At 45.3% G+C, this 15,437-nt stretch overlaps 1 protein-coding gene across 2 annotated transcripts in view; it reads right to left on the bottom strand.

The window, feature by feature from the left end:
- Window positions 1–11,739, bottom strand: part of THOC5 (THO complex subunit 5) — a gene marked incomplete at its 5' end in the record, with an annotated part of 29,246 nt that extends 17,507 nt beyond the window's left edge. The window contains 7 exons of one of the 2 annotated variants that reach the window (XM_079941745.1): window positions 937–1,069; window positions 4,497–4,611; window positions 6,226–6,372; window positions 7,396–7,493; window positions 7,642–7,755; window positions 8,871–9,014; window positions 11,610–11,739. In XM_079941745.1, the coding sequence (XP_079797871.1) occupies window positions 937–1,069; window positions 4,497–4,611; window positions 6,226–6,372; window positions 7,396–7,493; window positions 7,642–7,755; window positions 8,871–9,014; window positions 11,610–11,705 (847 nt within the window). The remainder of the gene's footprint in view (window positions 1–936; window positions 1,070–4,496; window positions 4,612–6,225; window positions 6,373–7,395; window positions 7,494–7,641; window positions 7,756–8,870; window positions 9,015–11,609) is intronic. The other variant, XM_079941746.1, reaches the window with a different exon arrangement.
- Window positions 11,740–15,437: the final 3,698 nt, after the last annotated feature.

Below are 15,437 nucleotides of genomic sequence, written 5' to 3'. Positions count from 1 at the left end.
CTGCTTACCTCTGACAACCCTCGTGAACCATCACACCTCATCCCAAACAAGCTGGCTGCCCCCGTTAACACTGGCAAATGCTAGACTGTTCTTTTGACTAGTTTATTCCTGGAATTCTAGAGTAAAATGGGAATGGAAACAGGCTGGGTTTTAAACACAAAAGAAAAGAAAATTACTCACCCTGTCTAGGGGGCTGGGAGGATTTCATATGAGCTGATGATGAAAACAGGAGGGAGAAGAAAGGGGAGGGAGAGGATCAAAAGGACCAGGAAGACACAAGAAGAGAGACAGTAATGTGTTGATGCCCATGGCTGGGAGGAGAGGCATGCACTGGCGCAATGTGTGTCTGTCTGATGCAGTGGGGTGGGCGTAGGGAAGAAAACTTTAGGTGCTGGGTGAAAGCTTGCAGTAGGGCAAAAGGCAGGATCTCTAAAAGCTTCTCAAAATCCTAGTGGAGTCATGGGCTGCCTTCAAGCTTAATGAGGACACCTCCTCTCCTTCCGTAATTCACTGTTATGACATGCAGCCTGTTCCAGGGCTTGGTGAAAGCCTGAGACAGCTGGCTGGGACCTGTGTTCACCAAACCCTCTCTGTGAAGAGAGCAGGAGGCACTGATCCACCTGCCAAGTGTGCCTTGATGGGGTGAGTGCTTGGGAGGCCAGACAGGCTGCCTGGGCACTGAACACAACAGCCGACCAGTCAGGCTCATCAAAGATTCAAAGCCATCCATTCTGAAATGCCCATCAGGTTAGTCCAGCCTCAGGCCAGCTGGTCAAAACAGCCATGCCGGGCAGTGCAGAGGGGAGGCAGCATCTATCACCTGAGGGCTTCTGAGTAGGGCCAGGGAGCTTTCCTCAGCAGGAGGTGCTTCCAAATGACTCAATTGGCCACAGCTGCTGCTCCCACAGCCCCTCCCTGCCCAGCCCCCATACTCACCACAGGCTTGCCCATACGCAGTGGCCTGGACAAAGAGGACATAGAGGGGAGGTGGTAGGTGTCGGGCTGTCTCATACTGCTTGTGAGCTTGGTCGAAGGGCATAAACAGATACTCCTGCACCGGTAGGGAAGCCTGCGAGCAAGGAAGGAGGGATTTTGTTTTTCTTTTACAGGCACACACAGGAACATGTGGCTTCTTAGTTACTTAGTATACAGTTTTTTATTTATGAAAGTGATAGCAGCAATAAACAGTAAGAAAACGAACTTTAAAAAAAGATACCATTTCGTCTAGCATCAAGAAAACATCAAATACCTAAATGTCAAAAGTGTGTCAACCTCTACACAAACACCTGAGAAATGAAAGATCTAAATGAATGGAGATATATGCCATGTTAATGGCCTCCAAGGCTTAATACCACCCAGATGTCAATTCTCCCCAAAGTATCTATGGATTCAATGCAATCCAATCTAAATCCCAGCAGATGAAAATAGACTAGCTGATTCTAAAACTTATATGTAAATAAAAGAGGCCAAGAATAACAGAGATAATCCTGAAAAATTAAATTGGAGGACTTACATTATTGAGCATCAAGACTTCTGATACAGCTAGAGTAATAAGTCAGTGTGATATTGGTGCAGAGACAACTAGATCACGCACACACAAACCCAAACATATACAGATATCTGATTTATGACAAAAAAGGCACTGCAGAACAGTGGGGGAAAGAATGGTCTTTTCAATAAATGAATCAGCTGAATACCTATGTGGGGAAAGAATCTGACCTTCACCTCACACTATATACAAAATTCACTTCCAGGAAGACTATAGATTTCAATGTGGAAGGTTAAACAATAGGGCTCTATAAGAAAATACGAGAATATTTCCATGACCTTGGGACAGAGAAAGGAAAAGACTAATAACTGGATCGTGTTAAAATTAAGAACATCTGCTCATTAAAGGATACTATTATGAAAGTGAAAAGGAAAGATATCTGCAGAAGACTCATCTCCAGAAAATATAAAGAATTCCGGGCAACCCAACAGAAAAAGGAGCAAAAGACTTTAACAGGCCCTTCACAAATGAGGTACTCCAAAAGCCAGTTAGTATATAAAATGTGCTGTGCTCAACGTCACTGGTCCCCAGGGAAATGGAAATTTAAACCATAAAAGATACCCTCCAGAATGGCTATAATCAAGAAAAATGACAACATCAAGAGTTGACAAGGATGTGGAAAATTAGAACTTTCACATGGTGATGGTGGGAATTTCAAAAATCAGTACAATCACTTTAGAAAATTGTTTCACTGAATACCAAAACTAAATATACGCATAGCATACTATGATCCAACAATTTCATTCCTGGGTATATATTCAAAAGAAATGTGTACACATGTACACCAAAGGACACGTGTAAGAAGGCTCCTAGTGGCATTATTCGCAACAGCCCCAAACTGGAAACACCCCAAATCAAACACTAAACATCAATGAGAATAAATGAACTCCTGGTACTCACAACAATCTAGATAAATCTCACAAACTGTTGAATCAAAGAAGCCAGACACAGGGCTTCCCTGGTGGTGCAGTGGTTGAGAGTCAGCCTGCCGATGCAGGGGACACCGGTTTGTGCCCTGGTCTGGGAAGATCCCACATGCCGCGGAGCGGCTGGGCCCGTGAGCCATGGCCGCTGAGCCTGCGCGTCCGGAGCCTGTGCTCCGCAATGGGAGTGGCCACAACAGTGAGACCGCGTACCGCCAAAAAAAAAAAAAAAAAAAAAAAAGAAGCCAGACACAAAAGAATATGTATTATATCATTCCATCTATTTAAGTTAAAAAACAGGCCAGGACTTCCCTGGTGGCACAGTGGTTAAGAATCCGCCTGCCAATGCAGGGGACATGGGTTCGAGCGCTGGTCTGGGAAGATCCCACATGCCGCGGAGAAACTAAGCCCATAGGCCACAACTACTGAGCCTGCACTCTAGAGCCCGTGAGCCACAACTACTGAGCCCGCATGCCACAACTACTGAAGCCCGTGTGCCTAGAGCCCGTGCTCTGCAACGAGCCACCACAATGAGAAGCCCGCACACCACAACAGAGTAGCCCCTGCTCGCTGCAACTAGAGAAAGCCCGCGCGCAGCAACGAAGACCCGTAGCAGTCAAAAAAACAAAACAAACAAACCAACAAAAACAGGCCAAGCTAACCTGTGATGTTAGAAGTCAAGATTAAAGGTTATGGGGTGGGGGGACAGTGACTGGGAGGGGAATAAAGTATCTTCTGGAAAATTGCTAATGTTCTTGATTTGGGTGATTACACAGATGTGTTCACAAATGTGTACACAGGGAATATCCACTGAACTGTGAGTATGCTTATGAGTTGTATGCTTTTCTTTATATAAAATTATTTTTTTAAGTAGTATATGTACATTTTTTTTTAAAGTTGTATTCTAGTTTATAAGGCAAAAATTCCCAGTTCCCAACCACCAAAGGTAACTGTTAATGGTTTGGTGTGAAAACATACTTTTCTAAGCACATACATGACTTACACATATATACAGCCATTCGAATACTTTGTAAATGAAGGTATACAAATGGGATTATACATGTTCTACAACGTGCAGTTTTTGATTTCATAATTTAATAGATCTTTCTGTCCAGTTATTCTGTCAGTAACAGGATGCTCCATACTTCCATTATAGGTGTAAGACTGAACCACACAAGAATTTATTTAACCTGTACCCTATTTAGGAGCATTCAGTGTTTCCAGTTAACAGGAAAAATTGAAGTACAACCAAAATTTTTAGTTTCTGATTTTTGTCCCATATGAAGTGTTACTGAGCATATTTGTTAACTCTAATTCTATGCCTAGAGTTGAAGAGAAGAAATGTAGATCTTGCCAAATCCTACAAAAGTGAATTTTCAATTTCACTAGGGTCCTTTTACAAAGTTCCTCCATATTAGCCATTTACCCTGCTTTATAAAACTATATTTAGATCAAACTTGGCTTCACAAAGCAAACAAAAATCAGGTCACCCATATAGAAAGAAATTACATTTTACAGGTAAAGTGGGGACTTTTCCTCCTAAGGTACCTAACGGTTTTCAAATATGAGTAAAGTTCTTTTCAGAGCAAGTAGATTTGCTGAGCAGCTGGCCCCTGTGGTGCAGTCAGGGGGATCTAATAGACATCTGTGGAAGCATGCTTAGATACCTGGGGACTGTGGGCTGGCGGAGATCACGCAAGGTGTAAACTAAACTTACAGTTTGTGAAAGCGTTTTACCCGGAATAGGCGCTGGTGAAAAGAATATGCCGAGGTACGTGTGTGTATACGTTGCAGAGCGAATCCTGCTAGCAATTCCTCCACACAGGACACAACCTTATCACACCTGCTGTGGGCATGCAGACGGGACCATCCTTGCACTGTGCTCTAACACTGATTAGGGTAACAGACCCGACAAAACCCACAGGGTGATGTGGCTGCTGGTGGCCTCAGGTCAGCAATGTGCCACTGAGTGGTGAAGGCAAAGCAAAAGCCGAGGAGGTGGCAGGGTGTGGGGAGACCCTCACCTGCATGATGCTGTTGAGACGAGGCTGGAGGCTACTCAGGTACTCCTTCTTTACTTCAATCTCCTTAAGGATCTTCTCCTTGTTGGACAGGCACTCTCGGTACTTCTCCGCCAGCCTGTTGGGGGAAGACAGAGCACTGTCGCCTGATGCTCTCCAGGGACACCCCAACACACCTGTTCACTATCAGACTCTACCTAATGACAGCAGTCACGATTATCTGCTAATGTTTACCTAGCACTTACTATGTGCCAGGCACTTTGGAAAATGGTGTACAAGCATTATGGCATTTAATCCTTATAAATATAATCCTTATAAAAACCCTGGAAGATAGGGACTTTTTTTTATCCCCGAAGGAGGAAACAAAGGCTCAGGTCATCCAGTAAGAGCAAGCACAGAGCTGGGCTCTGAACCCATGCCTGTCTGCTCCAAAGGCTGTGCCCATGACCACTGGTATCACCTACTGCTCCGTTTCTTGCCTCAGAGGCTAGACCCAGAACTTTCACAAATATATGGACTCAGCAGCTATAGGACACAAATGAGGCCCATGGACCTGAGTGGGGCAGAGTGGGGATAGATTCCAGACCAGAGCCACAGGAATGGAACACTTATGGCTTAGCCAAGGGCAAGTGATGTACTGGACAGGGGTGTGACAGGCCAGCCCCATCTGCTAAAAAACTGACACCAAGTCCCTAAGATCCAGACTCAGTACTTATTAAATTCATTATGTAGACCAAAGGCACAAAATATACTCAACAACAGAAAAAGGTAAGGAATTTAAAAACAGCAGCTTCTCTGACAGAAAACAGAACAAATGTGCCAACCAAAAGCCCTGGAACTCGTGTACAAACATGAAAGGGAAAAAGGTCACCACGATGGAAGGGATGCAACCATAAAAAGTTCAGGATGGGGCTTCCCTGGTGGCGCAGTCGTTGGGAGTCCGCCTGCTGATGTGGGGGACATGGGTTCGTGCCCCGGTCTGGGAGGATCCCATGTGCCGTGGAGCGGCTGGGCCCGTGAGCCGTGGCCGCTGGGCCTGCCCGTCCGGAGCCTGTGCTCCGCAGCGGGAGAGGCCACAGCAGTGAGAGGCCCGCATACCGCAAAAAAAAAAAAAAAAAGTTCAGGATGAAAAAAATATACATACCATATTCTAAGGAAGATCTAGATTAAATTATACAGTATAGACATTCTACTTACGGTTAATAAATAAAAGCTCTTTATTAGTACAAAAAGTTTTATATGTAAAGGGGTGCCTCAAAGCATTATTTATAATACCAAAACAATGCAAACAACTTAAAGTCCAATTCAATATGGGAACAATTATGTGATTTACAATTTACCCTGGAATGTTGTACAACCTTCTAAAATAATGTTTGCACAGCTTTGCAATACCACACAAATATGCTTACAGGTGGGGGAAAAGGCAAAAAAAAAAACCAGATTAATAATACAAAAGGTATTTAGGTCTTAGGCACTAAAATTTTAAAGAAAAGGTTACTCTTTCGCATAACGGCGTTAAGCAATTCCGACCCCACTTATGATGCAGTTCAGTTGGTCAACTGTGAACTGCTAAGTGTGAATTAATCACAAAACGGGATTTGGTCTTAGAGACTATTCTGCTGGTTCCACAGTGCTTTGCTATCTGATCCTGGGTCAGGACAAAGCACTGTCCCTCATGGATAAAGGTCCGTGTCTGCACAGGTGAACAAGGGCAGGAAGGAGGAAACGCTACCTTTTCCGCTGCTCCAGCTCCCAGTCCAGACGTGCAAGGGTTTGCTGGTGAGGGTCTCCCATGGTGACTTCCACCTTGCTGATATCTGGAGGAGCCTCCTTATAAAACTCCTCTAAGCTGACCAGATCGATTTCTTCGTGCTTTGACCTGCAGTCAAAAACTCAATGTCAGGGCTTCCCTGGTGGCGCAGTGGTTGAGAGTCCGCCTGCCGATGCAGGGGACATGGTTTGTGCCCTGGTCCGGGAAGATCCCGCATGCCGCGGAGTGGCTACGCCCGTGAGCCATGGCCGCTGAGCCTGTACGTCCGGAGCCTGTGCTCCACGACGGGAGAGGCCACAACAGTAAGAGGCCCGTGTACCGCAGAAAAAAAACCCCAAAAAACTCAATGTCAAGCTGCTGCCCTCAGAAACCCAAACTGTGGCTTAAACAGGCCCAGAGTTCCACCCCGTGTACGTCAACTCAGCCCTGGTCTACAGCTACCCAGGAACCTAGAATCCAGTCTTCTCAGCAAATGCTCATTAGCAGGTGTTTCAATGTGAAGAGAGGTAGTTGGTGACATGCCACAGGATCCTTATCCATGTTGCCCAAGCTTTATATCCATGATTTAGCTGAAAACCTAAAAATACACTTATGAAATTTGTCTATTCCGTCCTCTTTCACATCTCTCAGCTTGGATTTGCCAAGGGGCATCACAGTTTAAGGACACTGACAAACTGTAGTTTGTTCACCTAAAGGCAGCTAGGCAGCAAGAAGTTCAGGTTCCAAATAATGAAATCCAGTTGCAAAAATGAATTGCTGGAACTTTAGAGAGGAAAGCTGGGCCAAAAGGTTAAAAAGATGTAATTGGAAGTGAGCTGCTCCCATACAACGTGCTCAGGAATCAAACTAGTAACGCAAAGGCTCTGCCTGCTGGGGAGAGACAACTGTTTTTCACCAGGTTCAGAGCACAAAACTCAAAAGGGTCAGACAGGCTTCTGAGGTTCTTTGTGCAGCCTGGAACTACTGCTTCCAATTCTCCCACTCAAAGTGATCTATTCAGCCTTCCCCCAGATCCTGTAGTCTCCAAGAGCATCTGACTTCTTTTTAAAAAAAATGGCTCATACTGAGCTATGTAGGAAAAAGCAGTTACCAACAGACCATCTTGCCAAAGCCCTGTGCTCCAACACTCACTTAAACTCCAGACATTTGGTGATCTCCTTCTGCAGGTGCATCACCTCATACAACAGGTTCTGGAGCTGCAGGTGATAGGCGTCCACTTTCTGCTTGGCCTGAAAGGAGGACAAGGTCAGAGGTGAGTGGGGCAAGTCGGGGTGGGGTGGGGCAAAGCAGAGCAGCAGCAAACTCAGAAAAGGGGTAAAGGAGATTAAAGATGGGATGAGAAGGAGGAAGAGGAGGGTTAAATCTCTCAGCTCCTACCTCATGAGTCTGATCTCTTCCTTTCTTCAACCTGATGTGGGCTAATCGGTTAAGCTTTTTTAGAGTCATGAAATGCACACAGCTCTGGATCTTCCGATCTTCGATCTCAATTGCCTACAGGCCAAAAAAACTGGTAAAGACCTTGACAACTGGAGCTGGCTCAGCTTCCTTCAGCCCCTCACTGCTCATCCTGATCCAGAGTCAAAAACAGACACTAGGGCTTCCCTGGTGGCGCAGTGGTTGAGAGTCCACCTGTCGATGCAGGGGACATGGGTTCGTGCCCTGGTCTGGGAGGATCCCACATGCCACGGAGCGGCTGGGCCCGTGAGCCATGGCCACTGAGCCTGCATGTCCGGAGCAACGGGAGGGGCCACAACAGTGAGAGGCCCGCATACCGGGGGGAAAAAAAAAAAAACAGACACTGGAAGGAGCTCAGAACCATAAGAAGTGTCGGGGGAAATGGAAGAATGACTGTATAAGGGAATGCTTAAGGTTCCCAGGCATAAAAAACTAATTTCTACTTGGACCAAAGTAACAGGAATCAAAGATGGAGCAAAGGCAGCCAATGCAAACAACAGCTGTCTCTACACAATGTACACAGAGATCCTAACAACGACAACATCATGCCATACAACTTGACCTCTGTAAACAACATTACAGAATAATTTAAATGAAAATAGCAGAATTACAGCTGTAAAACTTGACTACAGTAAAATAGATAGAATGTAATAATCTTAACAATATTGGCCAGTATAAGAACAAATAAGTGAGATTCCTGGAAAAATATGGATTGTTTTATTTTGAACTTACCCATTTAGTTTTCAGTCACACTGTTTTGCTTCTCTGCTCTGAAACCTTTTTTTTCATTTAATATTAATACTTTAATTTTTGGTCTCTGATTTATTTGTACATATCTAGCCTTATAATAGCAATGGTGATTGACATGTACCATAATTTCTCCACGCCCAGCACTTAATAAATATCATTTGGATGAATTATCAAATTACAGTTATGGAAAACATTAATTATCCTGTACTTTCATGACTGTAATTGATGACTGGGTGGTGATGTTACAATAAATTAATAGGCAGGTCTCTGGAGCCCTCAGGCTCTAACCCCATGATGATGGCAGGACATAAGACCAATATAAAGAAGGGCTCTGATAGGTGCGAAACAGGTCCATCCATGCAGACCCACCAGGTCCGTGTCCTCCCAGCCCCACTCCTTACCACATCCTTGCCTCCCCTGCTCTTCAGGTCCTGGATCTCTGCCATGAGCCTCTGCAACTCCTGGCACGTGTACTTGTACAGCTCATAGTCTCTGCCAGGGTCCCGCAGGTCCACCTCAGCCTCCTCGCTGTAGTATTTACCTTCCTGTGGAGGCAAGGATATAGGCCTTGGGTGGAGAGTAAAAGTCTCTCTGTTGGAACAGGGACACTTGGCTGAGATGAGTAACAATGAAGCCCCAAATCAGGTCTCTAAAGGATCTGATCTGCAAATCAAATGTTTTTCTTTTTTTCAAAATGGAAAAGAATTCCTCTTTTCCTCTTTCTGATTATAAAGTAATGCATGCTTGGTGTCAGAGATTCAGAACATAGAGAGGAGTATCAAAAACAAAACGAAAACTTGCCTATAATCTCACCTCCCAGCCTGAAGTAACTCCATTGTTAGTACTGTGGATAAATACATTAAAAAAATAAATAAGGGCTTCCCTGGTGGCGCAGTGGTTAAGAGTCAGCCTGCCGATGCAGGGGACACGGGTTCGTGCCCCGGTCTGGGAGGATCCCACGTGCCGCGGAGCGGCTGGGCCCGTGAGCCATTGCCGCTGAGCCTGCGCATCCAGAGCCTGTGCTCCGCAACGGGAGAGGCCACAACAGTGAGAGGCCACAACAGTGAGAGGCCCACATACCGCAAAAAAATAAATAAAATAAAAAATATAAATAAATAAATAAATAAAATGGGATATTGTTCATGCTATTTAGTGCAATTTCCCATCACAATAAATATAAATCTCCATCAAAATGGCTACATATAGATGAACCAGAATTCATTTAACCAAATTTCTACTGATGGGTGTTTAGACGGTCAAATCAAGCTTTAGCAGAAACTAAAATATACTAATTGGTCTCCCAGACTTTGGCATAAACAAACACATCTCTTTAAGAGAGAGTCAGTTACAATTAAAAATATTGCATTGCATATTTGAAAGTTGCTAAAAGAGTGGATCTTAAAAGTTCTCATCACAAGAAAAAAATTTTTGTAACAACTATGTAACACGTTGGATGTTAACTAGACTTATTTCGGTGATCTTTTCACAAAATAAACAAATATCAACCATTATGTTGTACACCTGAAATTAATATAATGTTATATACCAATTATATCTCAATTTAATTTTTTTAAAAAAGAGTCAGAATCAATACCTCCCAAAGGATAAGGTTCTTCGTTAATTTTAATTTCCTAAATCTGAGGAAAGCATCATCTTCCATTTAAGTTGAAGCTGGTATGTTTCTCTATTCTAGTTAAAAAACAAACAAAAACCACAACCAACCAAAAAACCAAGTTAAGTCATACAATCTATGGACTGGGAGAAAATATTTGCAAGCGATGCGACCAACAAGGGCTTAATTTCAAAAATACACAAACAGCTCATACAACTCAATAACAAGAAACCAAACAACCCAATCAAAAAGTGGGCAGAAGAGTAAACAGACATTTCTCCAACGAAGACATACAGATGGCCAAGAAGCACATGAAAAGATGCTCCACATCGCTAATTATTAGAGAAATGCAAATCAAAACTACAGTGAGGTACCACCTCATGCCAGTCAGAATGGCCATCATTAAAGTCTACAAATAAATGCTGGAGAGGGAGTAAAGAAAAGGGAACCTTCCTACACTGTTGGTGGGAACGTAAACTGGTGCACACTATGTAAAACAGTATGGAGGTTCCTCAAAAAACTAAAAATAGAGTTGCCATATGATCCAGCAATCCCATTCCTGGGCACATCCAGACAAAACTCTAATTAGAAATGATACATGCACCTCAACATTCATAGCAGCACTGTTCACAATAGCCAAGACATAGAAGCAACCTAACTGTCCATCGACAGATGAATGGATAAAGAAGATGTGGTGTATATACAGACAATGGAATACTACTCAGCCATAAGAAAGAATGAAATAATAGCATTTGCAGCAACATGGATGGACCTAGAGATTAGGTACAAAGTGAAGTCAGTCATAAAGAGAAAGACAAATATCATATGATACCACTTACATGTGGAATCTAAAATATGACACAAATGAACTTACTTACAAAACAGGTTCACAGACACAGAGAACAGATTTGTGGTTGCCAAGGGGAAGGATGGATTGGGAGTTTGGGATTAGCAGATGCAAACTATTATACATAGAATGGATAAACAAGGTTCTACTGCATTGCACAAGGAACTATATTCAAGATTCTGTAATAAACCATAATGGAGAAGAAAAAAATTGTTAAGTCATAAATTAGCTTGACAGATTCAAGGACAGAGAAACAGCAAAAGAAGAACCTGCTGACTACAACAGCACTCAGGCCTCAGAAGACGTTCTTTAGCTACATGGTTCTGGTACTGTCTCGGTAGCAGACCAGGGATGTCACATCTCCAAAGCCTTAGTGGCCGCTGCGGATGGACTGCCTTCTTCTGACCATCAGGAAAGCTGGAGACACACACCATACTAGAATGCATTCTCTGTTCAGGCACTAATCGTGTCTAGTACAGGCTTGTTGGTTCTTGGGATGCTGCAGCTAAATCTGATATGGATTCTCAGGTCTTGAAGAGCCAAGGGAATTCCAGGCACCTGGTCAAACAGAGGCCACCTGGGAGGTTACGCCTATGATCCTCGGCTGCTGCAAACCCACAGCCAGGTGCTTGGCCACGAGCTGCAATTTCTCAGCAGCACAGCAGCCCTGGCTGATCTCACCTGTTCAATGTCAGAACGATTACGCTTCCCTTCAGCTGGAGCTCCATCACTTCGGATCACTTTGGGCTTTCGTTTTTTGCTCGATTCCGATGACATGGTTGTTTGGTGAAGTCAGGAGGAAACAGCAGAGACCTGTTAAGAGGAGAAAGCTTCTGAGCTTTTCCAGAGTTGGAACTGGAGATTTTCCTAGAGTCAGAATACTGAAGTCTAACTAGCAGTTGTGCCCGCTTACACTCTTGGCAACTCAAGAAAAGTCATCAACCCTCCAAAGCCTCAATTTAATCCTCTGTAAAAAGCAGAATCATCCCTCAGACTGTTCAAAATGAACTCATCTTCCCCAACTCCACCTCCTTTAAAGGCACCACCACAACCCCACTGACCAAACTCCTCAGCCAGGCACATAAGCCCATTCTCAACACAACTGATTGATCATTGTGTGCTGGACCTTGATCTAAGCACTTCAAAGGTATGTTCTCATTTGGTTCTTATAACAAGGATCCTCTCAGATATGAACAAGCACCATTTTACAGGTGAGAACACTGAGGGTCAGGAAGGTGAATGACTTGCCCAAGGTCACACAGCTAGTGTGCTAAAGCTAGGGTCCAACCCATGCCACAGCAGTGCTCCTGACAACTACGTTACTGTATCTTGTAGTGCTGCCACCATGTCATCTGGCGATGCCATCAACTCCCTGGTTGACGCGAAAATTTAAAAGAACAGAATAGGGACTTCCCTGGTGGCGCAGTGGTTAAGAATCCGCCTGCCAGTGCAGGGGACACGGGTTTGAGCCCTGGTCCGGGAAGATCCCACATGCCGCGCAGCAACTAAGCCCATGCACCACAGCTACTGAGCCTGAGCTCTAGAGCCCGCGAGCCACAACTACTGAGCCCACGTGCCACAACTACTGAAGCCTACACGCCTAGAGCCTACTCCACAACAAGAGAAGCCACGAAGAGTAGCCCCTGCTCACCGCAACTAGAGAAAGCCCGCGCACAGCAACGAAGACCCAACGCAGCCAAGAAAATAATAAAAATAAAATAAAATAGAAAATAAAAAATTTAAAAGAACAGAACATACATTCATGGGCCTCTAGCGTCACAAAGTATCCTCTCTCTGCTACCTCTACTGTCACCAGCAGCCTCTGAGGTGGGCAGCACTAACCCCCCTACCCCAGTGAATCTGTCACCAACACTTATTGAGGGAGCCAATGCCTCAACAGAGTTGTGTCAGAGAAACCCTGGGCTGGAGTCTCCAGTCCTCTATTTCACGGCTGAGTCCTGCAACAAGTCACTTCACTTTTCTCTGCATCTACTTCCTCCCATATCAAATGAAAATAGCCATCCCTACCTCAGAGGTGGCTGTGGACATTAACGCAGGAGGCGCTCCACTGGGGCAGGTGATGAAGATGATCTGAGAGCAGGGCTTTAGATGGTACACAAGTGGTTAATAATGTTAAACACCTACGGAGAAAGTTAATCCCTTTCAATTCTTTTTAGAAACTTCTGATTGCTTCAAGAAGAACGTGTCATTTCCCTAGTTAGTCTTTAACACCTATGAATGACAACGTCCTTTTGTTAACAAAAGGACTCTATCTCAGACCCTTAGACAATGAAATCTAGCCACAATTATTAACGATAACCTTTACATATTAAATACATTAATTTTTATCACTACCTTCTGCATAGGACAAGTGAGAAAAGTTTTCTATTTATGGTAAAGATTTAAATTTTTCTTTTAAAGTAAATTTAAATTTTAAAAGTGACTCAATTAAAAGCCTTTAGTAAACAATCGTACAAGATAAGTTGATTTTTCACAGAGGGACCCGAAAAGCGTTAAGTGTGCGAAATCCTGACTTTGGCAAGACAGTAGACAGTGCCTGGCACACACAAGCGCATAATAAATGTGAGCTGATATCACCACCACCGTGGTGGTCGTTATCTAGAAGCTGCCCCATAAGGCCTGACGATGCTGCAGCCACCATTTTCCACAGGAGGAAACTGAGAGTGCGGCGCCGAGCGGCCGGGGTCCCCGGAGAATAAGGACGGAGAACCGGGTCAGACCCCAGCCCGGGGACGCCCTCGGGAGGTCCGCACACCAGTCCCAGCGCGCCCAGCCCCACCCCGGTCCTCTCCTCACCACACTGCACCCCGACCTGTCGCGGCCAGCGAGCCACTTCCCACAGCTCCCGCACCACAGAGAAGCGGAAGGAAGGAGTGGCCGACCGGAAGTGAGGCGTGGAGGCCGGAAGCGGAGCGCGAAGGGTCGCGACGCAGCCACCAAGCGGTGCGGGCGGCTGCTGGGCTGCAAGGGGTCTAGGAGCTGGTGGCACCTGGGTTGTCTGGGCGGGTCCCAGCCGGCCAACAGCCTCACGCTGCCCTCTGAAACCAGGAAACCGAAGTTGCAAGGGCAAAGACTATGTGCCTCGTTCATTCTTTCCCCAGCGCCTAAAGCTATGCCCAGCAACTAGTAGGTGCTCGGCCAAGTATTTGTTGAATGAATTTGTCGAGAGCCCAAGATAACCCAAGAATGTAGTAGTGCCATGATTTGGACACTTGTGAATTTGCTTCCATAACCTGGATTCTTAACCACTGTCATACTCACCCGAACATCCCACGCTAGCGAGAGCAGCAAGTCAAGGTGGGCATTAATCCCATCTAACCCCGCCTCTTTCCCCCCACAAGTTCATCCCCATTTTAGGCCCGATTTGCCCTAGGACAGAGTCACAAATCTAACGCAGCATTTGACAGCTTCAAGTATTTTCTACCCCTGGTATGAATTGTACTGATGAGGTTCAGTAAATCCTACTCATCTGAAGATAGAAACACTGATGTCCTGAATCCCTGGTTATGCAGTGTATTTCCTTCTGCCGTAGAAGGAGGCCCTCCCCAAAAGTAGCTCAGGGAACGCAATAACCTCCAGTGGGGTAGATCAGCCAGGTGGACCTGCGAAGCTGGCCCTGCCTGGGGCACTTGCCAAATTTCCTTGCAGATGAAGAAAAGACACCATGGTTATAGTAAATATTTAACTGGTTCCATCAGTGACTCCACCACAAGTTTTCCTGAAACGGAGGCAGAATCAAGATACTCAGAAGTTCATGAGGTGTGGGGGTCACTGAGGAGGTCCCCAAAGTCACTGACCCCACTAAACACACCTGATGGCCCAGTGGAATGAGGGTTGGGCTGAGAGAATGTGAAGAGGGAGAAAAGGAATACGGGGTGAGGGAAATACGGGACCTAGTCCGTAGTTCTGCCTGCAGGAAGGCAATAGGGAGGGCAGAAGACAGTCCCTGCACAGAAGGGCTGGAACAACTTGTTCAAGTTCTCAACCTCATTATGTGGGAAGAAAGAGATGCACCTCTCTCCAACTGTCTTGTATTAGGAACCCCTCCCCAAGTGGTCTTCTGTCATCTCTGTTCTATCTTCCCAATTCTGTATTCCAAATTCTTCAGTTCAAACCCAAGTTCTGAGTTCTAAGTTCTACCTTCTGGGTTCCTGTTCCATTCTGCTTCCCTCCCCCAGGTCCTTCCCAGCTCCCATCCCTTTTCCCAGCCTTTCTGGGTGGAATATGTGGATGTCCTGCTGACTTAGCTAACTTGAGGGTTTTCCCTTTTGCTTCTTGAGGCAGTTCTAGGCTTTTCTCCAGCAGAAGGGACTTGGCTCAGACTGTCCACCAAGTGGGTGGGCCAGTAGAGACCAGGGAATTCCTGAGAGCCTGGCCTGGTCTGACCTCCTCCCTTCCCACCCCACCTCTAACCAATGGACACACTACCTTTTGTACAACTTAAGCAAAGCTGAGGATTTCCATGGTGATGATTATGGACTGGTGGCC

This window comes from Stenella coeruleoalba (genome assembly GCF_951394435.1).
Source record: "Stenella coeruleoalba genome assembly, chromosome: 14".
In the NCBI taxonomy this organism is placed as follows: Eukaryota; Metazoa; Chordata; class Mammalia; order Artiodactyla; family Delphinidae; genus Stenella; species Stenella coeruleoalba.
The sequence above is the reverse complement of the archived record's forward strand: the minus strand, read 5'-3'. Positions and strand labels throughout refer to the sequence as shown.